Here is a 19,444-nt window from a genome sequence, read left to right on the forward strand (position 1 = left end):
TGCAGCTGCCAAAGCAGCAGCTGCAGCTGCTACCTGGCTGCCAAATCCTTGTTTCCTGTGGGGGCTGGAGCCGTGGACAGCTCTGTGCTGGCCCTGTGGCCATCACTTCCTGGAGGCCCACAGACAAGTCTTCTGTCTGGCAACTGCTTCTCTGCTTATTTATGGCCTTGTTTTCTCTGATAAATCCCAAACTCGTAACATTCAGTTCTGCCCGAGGCTGTCAGGGTGATGCTTGTCCTTGTGTCACCAGTGGAAAGTATTTCTCAGGCCAGCTTTGCTGTGTGCCTGTGTTTGGCCATAGACCCCAGCCGGGCTATAGCTGTATCCCAGCTGGGTGAAACACTGGGTGAGGACACCTCTTCCCAGCAGCACTTCTTCTGCTGGTGTCTGGACCAGTTGGCCAAGTGCTCAGCCAGCCTTTGCTTGGCTATCTGCGGTAGTAATGTGGAGACACCCATGGGAAAGGTGCTGCCTGGCAGCAAAGTTGGGAATGGGGGGGCAGACTTTTAGGATTTTCTGTGCCCAATGGCATCTGCTTCCATCTGGGTGCTGCACACCCATGGGGTTTCGCAGACCCAAAGGGAAGAGGCTTGTAACACAGCTCCGTATCTCCTTACGAGGGGAAGCTGGTGTAACCACCCTGAGCTGCAGCTCAATCAGCTACAAGGCAAAATAAAGGAAGAGGAAACATCCAGGCAGAAAAAAACCCCACCTTCAGTACTTGAAGGCTGTGTTATTTATTCCAACGACTTATATAGTTTTATCAAACCATCTTTAACACAAAACATGTCTCCTAAAAGAGAAAATGGTGTGAGATCCTACCAGAGATCATCTCAGCTAACAGTTTGCAAAGTTAAGCCTGAATTTCAACAGTCAAACCAGCAAAATGTTTCTCCCCTCCCCTTAACAATATCTCAAATGCTAAAACCCAAAGGAAAAGATGCCTGTGGCTGGTGCTGCTGCGTCTGTAGGTGGAGCTCATCCACACAGAGCTGTGCTTTGGTCCTTTCCTGATGCTAAGCGGCAGCAGCACAGGTGAATGGTGCTTGACTTGAAGGCAGAGGGACTGGCCAAGTCCCTTCCCCACTGCCCACCCTGACGAGAGGCCACATGGACAGTCCATTGGCCAGGTCAGGTCTAAGTTACAGATGAGGCTTAGAAAAACCAATAGTCTACATTTCTAATCTATGGAAACAGAATAAATAGTAATCTAAATTTGCAAAGGAGGAAGGTACCTTGGACAGGAAAGTCTGATGTGTTTATTATTACTGAAATCATTTTTTCCCCTAGGGGAAAATTGCAGCTAAGGCATCTTGAGAATGGCTCATAGCACTACAACCACGGCAGTGTTGCTCTAAGTCATTAGGGATAGGAGCAGAAGTCTTTTGGAGGTGCCAGTCCTTGTACAGCATCATGTAGCTCTCTAAACAAAAACAGTTGCAGCAGAGGCATTTGACAACTTGCTGTTCCAGGTCGGCTTTTGCCCGCAGATTCAATAGCAAACACTTGTTTAAGATGGCCCTCCTCCTGCCCATCCCACCCCCTGTACACTGTCATGGGGAAGGGCTGTTTTCTTGCCCCTCTGGTCTTGCTCCTGGGTCGTTCTCAGAAGAAGTGGCATCACTTTGGCTTTCTGCAGAAGGGAGCATTGGGAAGAAAGCACTGTTACACTCTGCTGAGGACACAAGTGATCAGTAATTGCTATAGCTGATCTTATTCTAACTGCCACCTGAAAACCTATCACTACCCATCTGTGGCCAGATGCTTAGAATATTGGTTCTCCCTTCATGTTGCTGGAGTACAAACACTTCTCAACCCATCTGGTGATGCTAGGAGGGAGCTTTGGGGCAGGGATATGTTCTCCTTGTCTAACCTGTGAGGGCAACTTGCAAGTGCTTCAGGAAAGTCTGCCAGACAGCCTGGCAGCTACCTCAGTTGCTCACTGTTAGAAGAGCTCCAATTTGTGCTTACTGCAGATGGGTGGATGGACAAATGCTAGTATGGGCATGTTGAAAGAGGTACAGTTGGGAAAATGTGTTTTATGGTGGTTTTACAGTTATAGATGTAGGCTGGAGGAGTAAAAGAGCAAGAGCAAATCCTGAGTCTGGTCTTTGCAGTGGTGCTGTACGTTTTGCTGCTTATTAGTGGAATCAGAGTGGCTGGTTTGCTTGTGCTCTGAGCAGAGGACTCATGCTTCTTGTGGTCAGCTGGCTGGCATAGACTGAGCAGGCTGCTACCGCTGCTGTGTTTGGGCTACAGGGGAAGATCTGGAGATGGCTGGTGGTGGTTAAAATTATTTCTCTTGTTATTTAAAATACTGTGGAACTATTTGAAGGCTGACTCAAAACAAACCAAACCCAACCAGCAAAGAGAAAGCAAACCACAACTTGCCCCACACTTGATTTTTATAAAGCCTTTTTATATACCTGTTGTGTAATTTGCCCTGGGAAGGCTCTTGCATCAGTGCCTCTACAAACCAACCCAGCAAAGGGCCTTGGCTGGAGTGTGCAGTGCCCATGTGCCAGGAACCCTGGGACCATCCCATTTACTCTAAGAACCCCTCAGCCCAGTGAGTCTCCCAGCAAGCATGAAGGCACTGATGCAGCGAGGAATGGGATGTTCCTCTTGAGCATCTGTTTGGTGCTCTCAGTGACAGCACTGTTCAGCTGCTCTGCCATTTCATGCCTTGCCCTTCCAGCCTGTGTGCTGGGATCCGGGCTTACTGGTGTCTGCAGCAACTCACCTGCTCCTTCAACGGCGAGGTCACCAAGGTCCTCGGTCAGCTTGCGCACGCTGACGGTGGTTGCATCTTGGTGGATGTCGTGGACAGCGTTCCTCCGACCGGCCCGATCGCAGGAAATGAAGTCAGTGTACATGCTGGACTCTACCTCCATTGCATTGCTGAGGAGAAAACACAGCTGTGAGGTCAAGGATGCTCAGCAAGCCTCAACTCAGGGCTCCCTCCAGGTTAGGTTACTCTGTGGAGTTAAGTTACTGCATGAAAAAATAGTCCCTGTAACTCTGCTCCGGTTCCTCTAACAGCAGCTACCAAAATCTCAGATATCAAACCCATCACGTGGGGCAGTGTGTGGGGTGACCCATGGTGCTGGGTGACACACCGTGTCAGGTGAGGGCAGATAGGCAACAAGGATCTGTCCAAGCTGCCTTTACTGGCCCTTGTTCTACCTTCCCATTGCAAAGCAAGTCAGACAAGGCATTTGCCTCTGCTTTTGAGTTCCTGGCCTTCTTTAAGAGCTGCAAGGTCACTGGCTAGCAGCTTTTTCCTACAGCAAAACCATTACAGAAAAAGCCCTCCTTTCTCCTCAAAATGCCACGGGACCTTTGAGCAGAGGCCAGATTTGGCTTACTGCATCGGGGGATGGGGTGAGGATCCAGCCTGAATTTGTAATGGGAAATGGTCAGGGCTCTGATGACTACTCAGTGGAAAGCTTGGAGAGCAGGGGAGTGTTTTCTCAGTACAGGGCTTTGGATCAGTACTGGCCTCCACTGGTTGTTGGATGTCACTGAGAAAGTGCTGGGCTGTAGTGCTTTCAGATAAGCACTTTAACATGTGAAAATCAGCCCTTCTGTGAGATGTTTGCGTCCCTTCCCTCCAACCTTGTGTCTGTGCCAAGCACAGAGCACAAAGAAAGGCTCGGAGCGGCCACTTGTCACACGCGAGCCAGCTCTTAGTTCAGTCCTTAAGTTGTTGGGTTTTCACTTTAGCTGGTGGTTTAACTTGCCAGCACGCAGAGCCCAGGGACCTCAACAGCTTGGGAATGTGTCGCAGGCTGCCTGGCTCCAGGCACAGAGCTACTGAGCACACACTGCCTCTGCACCGGAGACCTGAGGCTCTTGGTTCCTGCTCCTGTTTACTCAGCTTGTTTTTCTACATGGAAGTAAGAGATTAATCTTAGTCTTATCTGCTCACTGTAAAAAATGCCTTTAGCCCTGCTGATGTTGTCAATACTTGAAGGAGGTCCCAGTTAGAAATGCTTGTGTGTAATGAAAAAACCTCAACTTCTTGTCATTGACTTGCTTTTGCGTCTTGGGGTTAATGACCCACTGAGAAACTTGCTCAGCCTCCTGTACAAATCCTGCTTAATACTGATCTTCCTACCAGGGAAATCTGCTGGCAGACCATGAGCCTGGGCAAGAATCCCACTCCTCACTCTATAATCTCCAATGTTGTGGCAGTAGAAAGAAGATGCTGGTGAAGATGCAATAGCCAGGAAAAAAGAGGTTCAATTCCCCCCATTCCTGAGACTGAGCAGGGTGCAGTAACGTCAAACCTGCATAAACCCAGTGTGATATTTCCATAGCCTGAGAAACTCCTCTTTTGGCAGCAGCTCACTGGTGAGACATGGGGCTTGGTCCCCCCAGACCTCGCAGGGGAACTCGCTTCTCCAAATCCAGCAAATCTCCTCCCAGGGCTTGGCGTCCATCTAGCCCCTGTTAAATGGGTAAAACCCACATCCTTTGCCCCAGGAAGAGATCCCAGCTGTTGTTCTTCATCTTCCCTCCTTCCTTTCCAGATGCGCCCTTCCCAGGATGAGGTGTCTGCTCGGGACGCAGCAAGCTCGCTGATCTCAGTGAGCAAAGCACCTTTTCCATTGTTCCCAGACAAGTCCTCCTTGGGCTCATTGGAGCCCAGACCTTCTGTAGCTGCTAGAGAGGTGTCATATGGACTTGGAAGGCTTCCCTAAGAGCTGTCCACAAAAGCCTGGATCCATCTCCAAATCCGTAAGGTCAATCCAGAGCCGATGTGCTCTGTTCTGAAGGCTGGACCACCTACTTCATAGGATAGACACCACAAACTGGAACACAGGAGCTGACCAGCCCCCGGGATACAGCATTTTCCCACTGTCCCTTAATGCAGCTGCCAACAGCAGATGTGCTCAGCTGCAGGAGCATTGTGCCAAGTGACTAAATGCCCCATCACATGGAAGAAGTTTGGGATCGTGATTAAAAATAGGACCCAAGCGTGCAGAAGCGGGTCCTACTCGGGCAGGTTCGGGTTCCAAACTCGGTGGCCAGGAGATGGCGTGTGTGATTTATTTATTTCCATGGCTGGGAAGGTTCCTGCCTTTGGTTCCCCATGGAAAGAGCTGGAGAGGGGCGGATGTATGAGCAAAGCTCACAAACGTGTGCAGTCCCTTCAGGATTTTCAAGGTGGCGGCTCTCCAAAGCCTTTAAGGCAGATCCCCTTCTGCTGGCAGAGACGCTCCCGCCTCTGTTTCCCGGAAGCTGTTGGACTGAGGAGGTGATGGGAGCGGAGGCCTCAGTTTTTGATAGAGAAACCTCATTTTGCACAGAGCATTTCCACATTTCCAGGCAAGTGAAGAACAGTTCAGTGGGGTTTTAGTCAGTGGAAACATCCTTTAACATCGGCCAGGGACAAGAAAGGAACCACCTTCCCTCTTTCCCACGTGGACCTGAAAGTGCGTCACCATGGGCCGTCATTTAGTGGTGGCAGGGGGTGCAAAGGGGGGTGCATCACGCAGTGGCTCCCCACCTTTGATTTTCATGCTCCTTAGGGCCAGCAGGAGGGAATGATGCGCCCGCTCTTGCCAGGCATTGTGAGAATAAGCCGGCAAGCACACAAACACATTGCACAAAGGTTTCCAGGGCACTTGAAAGAGATGATTCAACTTGTCCCCAGAGGGTCATTTCCTGCCTCCCTTTCCTCCTTGCTGTTGACGGCATCAGAAACAGTCCCTGTGCCCTTGGTGCGGCGTGCCAGCCGGCGGGGACGGGGCAGGGGATGCATGGTATGGTGACAAAGGCCATTGGCACGGGGCTTGGACCTGCTGCACATTCCTCAGGAAGCTTTTCTGTGCTGCTTGGTTGGAGGCTGTGCCCCTCCGCCACGGGAGCACGGGGCTGCCTGTCAAGGGCAGCTGGCCACAAGCAAGGAAGCCCCTTACAAGCTGCCACAGCCACCAGACATCCCCAGAGCTGCCTCTGCTCCTGTGCTCCCCCCCAAAACAACCTGTGCCCCTCTCAGTCCCACTGACAAGCCTGCATTTAATTCCCGTTTCCCACCTTGCCTGCTTCTCCACAGCACGCATCCCGGGCACAAGCAAAGTTACTGCAAATGATACAAGAGTGGCCTGGAACAATACAAATGACCTGGAAACACCACGGGCAGGTTAAACTCAGCGCAGGGCTGAGCGCCTGCAGAGCAAACACAAGCCCTGTGACCCAAGCCAGCAGCCAGGGGATCGGATGGATGTTACAGTCACACCCAGCCCCAGATTCCAGTTTCAAGGAAACCCTTTGCACGATGCTACATCTGTCCCTTGTCTAGGTTAAACTGTAAGCTTTTTCTGGCTAGGAAGGGCTATTTTTGGACTCTGTATCGATGGTGGCTATCTGCAGGCTGCGCTGAATCCAGCCAGCTCCCCCTCCACTGCCTCCTTTGCTGCTTTCTGCTCTGCCTCTCTTACCTCTTGCTTTCCTCTTTACCTAACTCGCCTTTGCAGTCACTGCAAGGGGTCTCTACGTGAGAGGAAGCTTTGTCCGTCTGCACGTGGCATCTGTCACACGTTTGGGCATAGGGCAGGTTAATCCCCTGCTCAGACATTTGTGGCACAGCAACCTGGGCTGCTGTGAGGAGGGTGCCAAGGTTAAACACAGCAATGGCTCCCGGCTTAACCAAGCCTGAGTCACCTCCCTGCCATCCTTTAGAGGCCTCCCTGCCTCTGGGGGCTGCTGCTCCGCTGGGACACCTGCCCAAGGAGGGGACCTGCCCCTCGGCCCCTGCTGTGACCACAGCAGATCCCGAGGGCACCCTCGTCGCGGGGCAGGAGCCCCACAGACACGTCCTGGGTGCTGCTGCCGGCTGCAGCCCTGCGCCTGCCCGGTGCCAGCGGCCGTTGGGACCAACCGCTGCGGGGTCTGCTGGAGGTCATGGAGTCATAGAATGCCGTAAGTACCGACCCACAGGATCAGCAGGGATGGAGCAGAGCTTTAAGCTCATCCACTCCAACCTCTGCCCCAGCACTGCCAAGGCCACCACTACCCACGGCACTGAGGGGCTCGTCTACACGGCTTTTGAACCCCTCCGTGGCCAGTGAGTGCAGCCCTGCCCTGGGCAGCCTGTTCCAATGCCTGAGCACCCTCTGGGGCAGGAATTGTTCCTCAGCTCCATCTAAACCTGCCCTGGGGCAGCTTGAGGCCGTTTCCCCTTGTCCCATCCCTTGTTCCTTGGGAGCAGAGCCCAGCCCCTCCTGGCTCCATCCTCCCGTCAGGCAGTTGTAGGGAGCAATAAGGTCACCCCCGAGCCTTCTCTTCTCCAGACTGAACCCCCCAGGTCCCTCAGCCCTTCCCCATCACACTTGTGCTCCAGGCCCTGCACCAGTTCCGCTGCCCTTATCCAGCCCCGCTCCAGCACCTCAATGTCTCTCTTGTAATGAGGGGCCCAGAACGAACACAGGATTCGAGCTGCAGCCCCACCAGTGCCCAGTGCAGGGGAACAATCACTGCCCCAGTCCTGCTGCCACACTGGTGCTGATACAGGCCAGGATGTTATTGTCCTTCTTGGCCCCTCTCTCCCACCGCCTAGTCAGGGACATGCTTTCCCATTTTCGTGTCACACCACAGGCTCTAATGCTGTTCTTTGCCCCCCCAGCTTCTGCAGTCATAAAGACATGAATCCAAGCTAAACCTTGCTGGGTTTCTGGGGTAAAATGTCAAAGTTCTGCCATTGAACAGGGCTCTGACCCCCTCTTTTGCTCATGCATCACATCCCACTTCTCTCCTGTTCACTGCCAGCCTGCAAGGACCGACGCATGAAGCCCTACAGTCTGCCTTCAAGCTCTCCGCATTGTGCACTGCCCCTTGCCCTTTCATTCCAGGGTACAGTGACTATTATTAGCCCTCTCCTGCTGGGGCCGGATCCATAACAACAGCAAAACACACTCAGCAGCCCTGCTGGGCTTTTGAAATATTTACAGTGTAAGCTGGTTTACTGCAGAGGGGGGCCTGGTAGAGCACAGAGCCGGGAGCACCGGGATTTCTGTGCTCCCTGTGGCTCTGCCGCGAGGTTTCCTGCTGGGAGAGTCACATCCAGTGAGGAGGGGAAAAAAATCCCACAGGGCTGAAGCCAGCACTTGAGGTCAGGGGGGTTTCCACCAACTCTCTGACAACTTCCAGCTGGAATTTCAGCAGATTTTCCACTGGGTCTTGTCTGGGAACATGCACGAGCGGTCGCACATCAAAGGAGGAGGGCTCTGAAATGGTGTTATCAGGGTTACAGCGTATTTTTAGACCTGTGCTCATGCCTTAAAGGCCTCTCTATTGCTCGTGACCCCCATGCACTAGAGCTTAGATCCGCATCAGAAGCTGGAATTGCTCTGTTGGGAGCTCGGTCTGGTAGTGGCTACATACACAACAAGTATTGTTAATGTTGGTGACAGGGTCTGCACCAGGCATGGAGCTTCCCTGCTGGGTCTGTGCTCCCCAAAATGTGGTGGGAATGGGTCTTGTTGGCTGGAATTACTGTGCCACAAACTGCTGAGCCCCAGCTTCCCGGCTTGGTGAGGAAACAGGCAGGACCACAGCAGCAGCCTGATCTCCTACCAGGACATGTGTGTCCATCTCGCATGCTGAGCAACTTCTTTCCAAGTGAGAACAGCATGGAAAAGCCTCACCACACTTCAGTGGTGAAGAGATGTCAAGGCTGGGTAAGGCATGTGGCATTTTTGGAAGGTTTTTGCTGTGGGATTCCTTGTAACAACTCTGCACCCTCTGGCTCTTCTGCTAAATAGTTAATTCAGCCAGTGCAGACATCACAGCATCTCCAGCCACAGCAGTGCTCTGGGAGGTTCAGAGCTTCCAGGGCTCTCTAAGACTTAGTGGAAAATTGTAATTCAGAGGGGGAGAGCAGATACAACAGTGGGACTGAGGCTCTGTATCCGTAAACAGATCCCTGCTTTTACAGTATAAAGATCACTTAATGCCTGTACAACTGGTAGCTAATTGCTTAGCCTCAGGTTCAAGATTAAGCTTAGACTGATCCCTCTACAATGTCACAAACCTTGCATTTAGCTTTACCAAGCACCCCAAACATCCTCCCCTCCCTGCTGGCCTTCAGCACATCCCCAGGGACCCTCACTGCAGTGTTTCTGCTGCCCCACATCCTCCCAGCAGCGCCTGGCTGCAGGCTGATGTAAGATGCTCCAGCCGGATTTCAAAATCACGGCTGACCCTTGGCACTGGGGTAGGGCGAGTCCTTGTGTGTGCTGCTGCGGTCCCCAGGGGAGAGGGGAAGGAATGGGGGAGGTGGAGGGGATTGCTCAGCACCACCAGCATCCTGTTAGCGTCAGGATGTGTAGGAGGGAGCTGTCTGTCCATCCATTCGTCTGTCCACCAGGATGGCAGCTCAGTGCCATGCAGCCATGCCTGCATGCATCCCCATGCCTGGAGCAGGCAGGACCCCTCTTCCAGTCCCCGTGGCGCATGGGTGCTGAGCATCTGCTCCGATAATCCTCTGCCACAGGAGGAATCATGGTTTGCCTTGGCAACCAGGGTGTGATGGAGCTCTCTGCTCCTCCCTCCCCTCAGCACCGAGCCTCAGCTGCAGCTTAAGCCTCTTCTGCAGCTTCTCAGTAAGTTGATTAATGGATATAATTGGTCTCTTCATGCATCTGCAGACAGTTGCCGTGACAGCAGTTGTATTTTTGTTTTGCTCCCAGGTCGAGCTTGTTTTTCACATCCCACAGCTCTGAGGTGCTAATAAATCAGGGCACTCCATTACACCCCCCCTTCCGAAGGACACACATCCCTCCAAGGCATGGGGTGGCACAGTGGGATAAGGCACGCTCAGGACACAGAAAACTGGCACCTTTCTGCTCCCTGTTTAGCACGCCCTCAGGCTCGCACTGGCTGGACACGGTGTTCTGCGTCCAGCAGAGAGCAGCCAGCCAGATCCCTTGTGGTCACCCAGCAGGGCCACAAGCACCCGTCACTATGAGCCAGCACCCTCTGGTCCCCTGCAGAGTCCCTTTCAAAGCTTTAAGGAGTATGAGGCTATGAGTCCCTTCTCCATTAGTTTTATTTTGTCCCAACTTATTATTTAACTGCTTTTATTTGTCAGTTTCTTTTTACATGAACAAACCCAACAACTGTGCGGAGGGAGGATCTGCTGATGCCTGAACTTACAAAGCAGACAAACCACAGAGCAGTCACTTTAAACCCTTCAGCTGCAAAAGCCCCACAGCTGCTGTTGCAGGCATGTTCCAGGAAGACTCATGTATTGTCCCTGCTTGTGATCTGCAGACACCTCATCACAGCCAGGCCACGGGATGGATTCCTTTGCAAAGAGGATCCCCTTCACATTGGGTTCCCTGCCTTCCCCAGAATAATTCAGGAAGAAAAGGCCCTGCTGGATTTCATTTCAAGCCTTGAAACTCCCTGGTGGTCCCATAGCTTTTCTGATCACACCAACACACTGAACATCACCTACTCAAACCCTACTTTAACTCCTGGCCAGGGATGCTTATCCTTAGCACCTTCCAGGCTTCCCTGGGCAAGAAGAAATCAAGTAATTGCAGAGGAGATGCAGCTGGGGGTATTTTCTAGCAGAGCTGCCCCTGTCAGTATAAAAGGGAGGTGAAATGATAGCAGGTCTTCATGGAGTCACTCTTTCTGGGTGGAGAAAGAACTTTCTACTAGGACAGAGGTAAGAAAGGCTGGGTCTTTATTTTTGTGTCTAGCAGGAAAAAGAGCAGTTTTGTCCAGCTTCTGTTTGTAATTGGAGGTGTGGAGCTCTGCTGCTGTGTGAAAGCAGTGCTCACATAGCTGCGGAGGGAGCTTAGCTTGGAGGAGGTGTTGTGCAGGCTGTAACTATGCAGTTTTGGCTGCTGCTAGTTGAGGGGGCTCTGCTCAGCACAGAGTGTGTGAAGCTGAGAGCCACCTGCCTTAGCTCTTCCTCATTCAGGCTTGCACAATCTCATAGGAACTTGCATCCAGCATCCAAAGGGTCCCTCTGCCTCTGTGTGATGTAAGGGGCTGAGTGAGAAGGTGTGAGAGCCCTGGCAGCTCCCAGCAGTGCCTATAAATAACCAGGGCAACTCTTAAGAGCATCAGTGTGGAATGAGGCTGATTAGCAAAACCAGGCTCAGCTCCGCTCCCTGTAGCTGCCTGCCCTGTTCACATATCCCACTGCACAGAAGAAAGCCACCAGCAGGACTCCCACCCCAGGGGCTGGGAAGGGGGGAATAGGGGTAAACTCTGTCTTTGGGAGCTGTGAGAAGGATTGGATGGGGGGAATAGTGCTATTAGTGCTTTATGTATGATAGAAAAGGAAAGTGTAGGAGTTAAAAACAGCTGGCAGTGAGAGGTGGCTGAGCTAAGCCCTTTTGGTTGTTACCTACTGAAATCTGGAGTCTCTTTGGCTGTGCTACCTGGCTGGGAGCCCTACCTGGGCAGAGAAAGCAGTGCTGGCCTGCACACCCCCTTCTCTGAGTATTTCTGTGATGGATGGAGAATTTTTGTACATCTAGTTCAGGTGACAGCAACTTCTGATCCTTTCTGCAGGCAGGGTAAATCTGTCTACAGATGTTACCAGGGATGTGACATTTAGACACGAATTGAAGAGGTGCTCGAGACATGACAGTAAGATTACACTGGGGATGCTCAGTGATCATTGCAAGTTATACTGTCAGAAAAGGGTCCTAAGGAAGTGAACTGCCAGCTATTTTATGGTCCACTGAAATGCAGCCTAGGTGTAGAAGAACATGGGCTTTCTAGCATGCATGGGAAAGGTGCTGGATACAAGGGATGAATTGCCCTGAGAGACCTGTAGGAGGAATGTCTACATGCACCAAAGAGTCCCGAGATCCTGTATGGCCTCATCTGCAAACAATATGACTGAGACAGCTCCAAATAAGGGAATACTTGGTGCAGGAATAAGAGAAAGCAGTGAAACGATCTGAGGGCTGAGGAGATGCTCTCAGTGCAGGGGCCATGGCAGTGAGACAATGGAAAGGACCATGAGCTGGTGGATCTCCCACTTACACAAGCGCCACAGAAGGTCAAGCTCTGGGGGTTCCCTGGATCTGCCTGGGCTGACTCTACATGCACAGGAAAACCTCACTTACATGGTCATTCACAGGAGAAAAAGCCATTCCCATGTGAAACATGCAGGCAGGATTTGCACACCACATCCCCATCACTGGCAGGGGAGAGGCTCTGCAGCACTGCTTGCACCAGGGACTGCCTGTAGTCAGTGTTGGAACAGGGCTTGGGACAAGTACGCTGCTGTAAGTGTGGAATAGACTGCAGGAAAGTCATTATGGCAGAATTGTTATTCCCCCCCACCTTGTAACAGCTTTCTGGCATCTAGGAATTGAGAGTACAGAAGGAGGTCAAGTGACCCTATGAAACAAGAAGGAAAATGGCCCCGTTCCTGTTTATGTAATATCTCCCTTTGAATATGTTATATCAGCCCATAGTGTGAATTCCTACCTGATTTAGTTGACTTTCCTTCTGGACATGACTTCAAATGAGTTTCATACGCAGGATGCAGCAACTTCTGGAGAAGGAACAGAAAATAAGCATAAGAGAACTATCTGTGCTTTTGTTGGGAAGCATAAAGCTCAGCTGCTTTTCCCACTGCCTGTGACTAGGACAGCAAAAGGGATGTGGGGTTTGACAGAGCTCAGTCTGAGCCTGTCTTGGTGAGCATGGAGACACCGACTGAAGGGCTACAGATGGTGGTGGTTGTATGGTCCCTTCTCAGGAGGGTTTGTGCTATTAAAGATGTGGCCTCTTGCATCTGAAAGCAAGAGAAGCGCAGCCAGGACTGGCTTCAGAGTTCTCCTTGGTTTTGCTTCCGCTTTTGTTGACCTCCTGTAGGTGCACTGGGGAGAACTGCAGCAACTTGTGTCTCCTGACCTGCACCATGGAGGGACCATAGGGCATATATGAACACATGAATGTTGGTTTGCAGCTCCACTGCCCTTTAAAGAAGTGAAACTTCCAGATCAGGCTCTGAGGCAAAAGGGGAAGTTTGATCTGGTGCTTTTGGTTGCCTTGCTGGGTCCTTGGGTTTCTCTGCTGTTTGTGCACAGCTGTGCCTTCTCCTCTTGTCCCCAAGCCCCACTCAAAGCCATTTCCTCTGTGGCCTTAACATCTGCGGGTGCATTGCAATCTCCTGACCTGCAGAGCCCAGCCAACAAGACACTTGCTTATTTTAGCAGCTGTTTCAGCTTTCAGGCTTTTTGGAACATCATGGACTGTGCTCTTTTCACTTCATCCCAGGGACAAATATTAGCAGAACAGAAAGCAAGAGATAAACCATTTAACCATGTAAGCAGTAGCTCACCCAGCAATTCATGGCTGGTCCATCTGGGTTGAGCACTGCTCTGACTGGAACTATTCCCCATCATTTTCTGATGCACGACAGATCTACAGCCTTTGTTTTTATAACCCACTTTTTAAACTCCCAAGTTATGGAGCTGACTACTTGCTGGCTCTGGCCCTGCTTCAAGGACAGGGCACTTGCTGCTTTCTGTTTGCCCATCTGTTAAATGGAGCTATTAATACTTGCTCCCCTTGCTAGATGCCTCAAATATTTGTAAAGCACTTTCAGAGCTGCAGATGACAGGTTTACAGAAGTGGAAAATACTAATGATCCTGATAGGAGCCGAACAAAGGCACAGGGATTTAACAATACACTTTTGTTAGTGTTTACCCCATTTACAGTGAGGTGCTTACTGGAAAACACTGGACCGGAAAAGAAACGGTATTCTCACAACACTGGGCATATACATCACCCCCTTGGGGCACCCAGCAAGCAAACAAAAGCAGGAAGGAAGAAAGCAAGGCAACTTTGGAAATCCATGAGTCTTTATTTTCCTCCTTTCCCTTCCTTCCTTGCTCTGGCTCCTGTGTTCTGCAGCCCAAACAGTTAAACCTCCAGCGCTTCAGATGTGTTGCAAAATATCTCCAAATACGTGGCCCTCTGCCAAGAGAGGCTTGAGGCAAATTGGAGCAATGATGCTCTAAAGTAGAAGTTATCACTGAGCAGCCCTGTTCCTGATGGGATGTGGGAGGAAACCCCCATTTTCTCTGTCTTTCAAAAGAAGAGCTGATCTTTGGAGACAGAAATTCTTCAGGAGCTGGTTTTGGCTTTCCAGCCCTACAGTCCTGGCTCTGACCAGATGTTTCTTCCACAGCCTTTGCTTGGGGATTTGGAATCTTCAAATCTGAAGCTGTGCCCCTTGCTCTATCCTTAAAAGTTCAACCTCTTCTGGCTTGTGCAGTCCTGGGGCAATGGGCAGAGCTCTGAAGGCCCCACTGTGCAAAGGCCAGGCAATAGCCCACATAGAATTCAGGGATTTAAGGGTGGTAGATTAACCCATGCTGTGTGACTAAGGATGGGCTAAAGCAACTTGTTAAGGAGATTTTGTGAAGTGTTCTTTATCTAGTCCTGTAATCCATCAAGGTAGCATGGATCACTTTGAGATCCCTGTGGAAATGTTCATTGGATTGCTATGCATCCCTACCCCATGGTATCACAGAGTTACCTAAAAGGGACAAACACCCAAAGCAAACTCAATGCTCTCAGCATGGCTTCAAAATTAATTTAGCATGACTTCAAAATGAATATATGTTCACAAAAAAACCCTCAAGAATACTTCTTGGCAGAATTCAGCATTATTCTACACAACAGCTGCTCTGGTGCTGCTTTTGATCCAGAGGAAATCCTTTCTGTTTTCAAGCAAGGTGATGGCAGAAGGGATAAGGCTGTTCTCATCTCTTGACTCCTGGGTAAACAAGAGGCTGGACCCATCACTGACCAGAACAGGAGCCCTGTTCTCCCACAGCAGACTAAGGCTGCCTCATTTGGTGCCTTGTCCCCAGCATCCTTGGCCTCAGAGGTACAAAAAACCTTATAATTATAGTGGAATGTTTTTCATAAGTCACTAGTTACTCTGAACCAGGAGGTTTTACAATCCTTAAAATGCAATAACCTCTTAATCATACCCAGGATTGTTTTGTTACCAAGATAACTACTTGATATCCATCAAACTGCCTTCTGAGCTCTTAGTTTCAGTATCCTGGGGCAAGGAGCACTGCAGATGAATCGCACTTAGAGGAAGCGGTAATTCCAATGAAGTCAATGACGCTCCGGTGGGGATATGTTTGGCTCATTACATCATCCCAAGTATCAACGGAAGTTGCCATTGTGGTGCTCACTGGGGAGCTCTTGAGGCAGCGGCTTGACTGGCAACGTGCCTGCATGAAAGCTGGGGTGGAGATGCTGTGCAGAGAGCACGGGGGCTGTGCTGGGAAGGAAGCATTTGGGACCTCGCCATGTGAACCAGAAAGGGGTGTGTAAAGTAGGTATCACCGCAGGCTTGAAGGGAATGAGGGTTCTGACAGGGGAACAGGTGGTTCATAGGCCAACTGCTGGTTTTCCTGATCATGCTATGCGTGCCAGCTCTGTCCTGGTGCGATGTCTTGGCTTCTCCAACTGCTGTTGTGACAAAGTCCATCCAAGAGCTGAGAGCTCCCTTCTCCCTGGCTGGTGCTGGGAAGCTCTGGGAGCAGCTCCCTTTATGGCTTGGGTTTTCCTACTGGTGGGCTAGAGACAACTAGAAGTATGGGGGTTTTCCCCCTTTCATTATCTCTAAAATAGGTACTGAAATGGAAAAGGCGTTTTCTGCATCAGTTCATGCATACAGCTCTGGTGATGTTAAGGGAAACCTTGAGAGTATGGAGAAACAACTGGAAATGGGAGAGACCCAAATGTGGTGGCATAAAACAGCAAACAGAAAGCTCTGTTGAAGCTTCTGCTGCTCCTTTTGGAATTGTAGATTCCTCTCTGATTCTGCCACAGACCTGTATGAGCCCAGGAAAATCATCTGCTCTGTGTGTGGCCCACGTAAAGTAGGAACAATGCTGGTATTTGGTTGCCCAGACGGGCTGGAGGGTTTAATGCACAGCAGTATGCTGCAGGCTCTGAAATGTGGGAGATCAGGACTTGTTGGCACCTTGGAAAATGTTTTCCATAGTTATTTTGAGCGGCAGGGTTGTGTGTGCCTGTGGGTATTCCTCTGAGTGGGCTCAAAAGTAGATTTACTTTTCTTTAAGAAAAAGAGGATAAAGGTAAAAAGCAAAACTCCACATTGTAGATTGCTCTGTGCCTGTGCAGTGCCTCAGAATCAGCCCTTGGGTACAGAAATGCCAGTGGCTGGAAGATGCATGGCTATGAACACTCTTGGGTTTTCACCTCTTCATGACCAAGCTGCCTACACTGGGAGCCTATGCGCTATATTTAATGGTCTCCTATTCTCTGAGGAATCGGTCTGCACCCTCTGGAAAGCATCCCTAAAAATGATAGCATGGGGCACTTGTACATCCACGTGGAACAATGTCTGCAGGACTCAACACCCTGTCCTGTCCTTGAGGTATGCTAAGCACTACTGGTGCATCCATGTGTGTGACTGGCCATTTAACCTGCATCTATGCCATAGATGAATGCAACCATTGAAGATCTCTCCATGCATCCTTCTTTGGCAAATACTATCCCCCACGAGATCAGAAACCTGACAGTTTCTCAGTTGGGTGGCTATGCATTGGCACTGTGGCCCTTTCCAGCCAAAAGTCTCCGAAGCCAAGTTCTGCTCCCAAGCCAAGCACATTGGCCTCACTGCCAAAAGGCAGCCCAGGTCTGAGGGTCTCTGCCACCCGGTCAAGCCATCCCTGCTCCACGAGTCTCCTCTCACCCTTGTGCTGCTGCAGCATCCCTGCTGCATTTGACCCAGTGTGCCACCCCCCTGTCTGAGCCACCAGCCCAGCCACCCAGGGCATTGCTTCTGGGTTCACAGCTACACTTGGCTCCTGTTCTACAGAACCATTTACCCCATCCAGGCAAAAGGAAACGTTTCCCAAACACCCCTTTGGGGCCAAGGCATTACATGCATGTGAAAGCTCACCACTACGGCTCGCTACCAGCTGCTTAGGGGAATCTAGCTAAAGGAGAGAAAGGCACCAGCTCCAAGGTGGAAGAATTTGCAAAGCCTCCTGAGAATACCACCACACAGCAGTTCTTTTTTTATCCCAAGTCTTTGCCTTTTAAAACAGTTGCTTGGAAAGCTGGATGCCAGCGAGTCTCCGAGCCTGCTCCTGCTGCCACTCTCACTTGTGCCTGCAGTTCGACGGGGAGCCCTGCAGCTCCCGAAGCCATACGGATGGACTCACACCACTGCCCCATGCCGACAGCATGCTGGGCGCCTGTCCCACAGGCTGGCATCTACTCCCCGGCAAGCACAGAGCCACCCCGGTGCTCTAAGGGATTCCCTCCAGGAGTTGCTCAGAATAAATGGACGCAAGTCAGAAATGAGGCCAGAAATCCCCACGGGTGTCACTGATCCACGCGGTCCTTTGTGCTTTCCAACTGCCAAGCCTGCTCTCCCTGCTACCCCTTCGCAGCAAGTCCTGAACTGCACGATTTTCCAAGTGAAACAGCAGCCACCTCCCTGCCATCAGCCTACAAACCGCTTCTCCCAGCCACAGAGGAACCAGGATGCAGCTTAGTTTTTCAGCCCATGGTCTGTGGGCAGCAAAAAATCTCGCTGTTCCCAGCCGGCACAGTGAAAGTTAACTAAACAAATTCCCCCATTGTAACGGGGCTCCAGCTCCCACGTTCGGGCGGCAGAGGAGCAGCCCCTTGCTGTGCTGCCCAACAGGTCTGCTGGCCACCAACCGCCCCAGCCCATCGCCAGCCCCGCGCACCCGCAGCAGCACACACAGCCCTACTTACAGCCACCCGGCTCCCGCTGCTTCTCGAATCCCAAGTTACGTGGCCCCGCTGCTGAGGAAGAGCCGGAGGCTGGATCTCACCCTCCCAGTGTCCCTGCCCAGCGAGGCGAGCAGCCAAGCTGGCCGGGGGAGTCACAGCCAGTTTCAGACTTGCAGTTTCCTTCTACTGGGAGCTGCTAAATGAAGTTGCACTTCTGGGGCCAAGGGGCGTGTATTTCACCGCTCCCGAGTCAGTCCCTGCCTGCTGTAATCCAATGCTCGTTCTGATGATGTCAAGCAGCTACCGCTCGGCTCCTACCTTACACCGGCAGGAGGGATCTGTTTCCTCTTCGCAGCTATCTTTGTTTAGCTTCGCCTTGTAACCCCATCTCCTGGCAGCTGCGTGTGCCCAAACATCCTTCCTTCGATGCTGGGTGCTGAGGCTTTTGCTGCAGGGTGCTTCCTCCCGCCCCGTGCTTCCACAGCCTTCTTTGGTGCATCACTCGGATATGTGTCCCCACTACATCCCACCGTTCATCATTCCCATCAGGGCCTGGCCAAAGACACCACCATCCCACCCCATGCAGCCCTGGGCTATTTTATCAGGTATAGCACTGGAAAGGTGCCTCCCAAGAAAAAAGTAGATCTGTGTCTTTTTAGAGCTCCTTTTGCTCTACACTGACTCCCATGGGGTAAAAGCCGAGCTCATCTTTCCCTGGCTGTCACCCTTATTTGGGGGTGAAATGCTGAGCTGGTGACAGGTCCCAGGAAGGTGTTTAGGGCAGTCAGTACTGCATATCGAGCATATGCCTTTGTGTCTGCCCTTCTCACAGCATGGGAGCTCTCGGCGAGCTCAGGGCCAATGCAGAAGAGGAAGTTTTGGCTGTTCTTGGCATCACAGGGGCTCAGGAATGGTGGTGTCACCCCCCTGTGTCGCATCAGCCTTGGACACCCCAAAAGGTGGCGGTACGCAAAAGAACAAGCTGGTTGCAGTGCCAGGTCTCTGTTGTCCCAACCCAACCCCACCAGTGTGGTGAGAAGGTGTATAAGCATGCAGGGTGTGTGTACTGCTGTCCGAGCACACGCGCTGGAACAGAGCTCGGTAGTGCTGATTGCTTTACTTAAGGGAGTGAAAGACTTGCTCTGTCTCTGCTGTAAGGACACTGGGATCCTCAGCCTTGTATAGAGGGAGAAGTGGCATCATTCAAGTGGAGAGCACAAAGAGTGTTTGCCAAGGACGTGCTCCAGTCCCTGCTTCAGATAGATGTGCTTTTATTTTAGGTTGTGTTCAAAGTGAGCAGTGTGAGCCAGGAGGATTTGGCTATCCCAACCCCTGTCTTGCTGAGCACCAGACACACAGAAGCGGCATCTCTGCCATCCTGCAGCTCTCCCATGACAGATGGGCTCCATTCACTGCTGGTGAGGAGCACCAGCCTGTCCTCTGCCCTGGCACTGGATGTGCAGCTGGACCTACTCCATCTCTGGTGGCCTCACTGCCTCCAGCCAGGATCTCTGTGTGCCTGACAGCATGCTGTTTGCCATGATAGATACCCACACCCCTGCCGTCGCACGCAGGAAGAGATAAAAACACCAACAAAAGCAGCAGGCAGTGCAGGAAATACTCTGATAACAATACCGAGGCATGGAGGAAGGGGAACAGACCTCAATGGAGCAAAACCTACCTGTGCTC

The 19,444-nt window shown here is 51.5% G+C and overlaps 1 protein-coding gene across 4 annotated transcripts; it reads right to left on the minus strand.

The window, feature by feature from the left end:
- Positions 1–718: 718 nt before the first annotated feature.
- Positions 719–18,092, minus strand: PKIG (cAMP-dependent protein kinase inhibitor gamma). Of its 4 annotated transcripts, none has more exons than XM_061442123.1 (4): positions 18,074–18,092; positions 12,472–12,538; positions 2,744–2,901; positions 719–1,633 (listed from the first exon to the last, which is right to left on the minus strand). In XM_061442123.1, the coding sequence occupies exons 3-4, from the start codon at positions 2,892–2,894 to the stop codon at positions 1,554–1,556; spliced, it is 231 nt and encodes a 76-aa protein (XP_061298107.1). In that variant the 5' UTR covers positions 2,895–2,901; positions 12,472–12,538; positions 18,074–18,092; the 3' UTR covers positions 719–1,553. The 4 variants fall into 4 exon arrangements, with proteins under 4 accessions (XP_061298107.1, XP_061298106.1, XP_061298102.1 ...); XM_061442122.1 differs by lacking the exon at positions 18,074–18,092 and adding an exon at positions 17,777–17,980; XM_061442118.1 differs by lacking the exons at positions 12,472–12,538; positions 18,074–18,092 and adding an exon at positions 6,450–6,710.
- Between the last annotated feature and the right edge of the window lie 1,352 nt (positions 18,093–19,444).

Source organism: Pezoporus flaviventris, unplaced genomic scaffold (assembly GCF_033815535.1).
Source record: "Pezoporus flaviventris isolate CSIRO_AGI_PZ_B2104156 unplaced genomic scaffold, CSIRO_AGI_Pfla_v1 ptg000213l, whole genome shotgun sequence".
Taxonomy (NCBI): domain Eukaryota; kingdom Metazoa; phylum Chordata; class Aves; order Psittaciformes; family Psittacidae; genus Pezoporus; species Pezoporus flaviventris.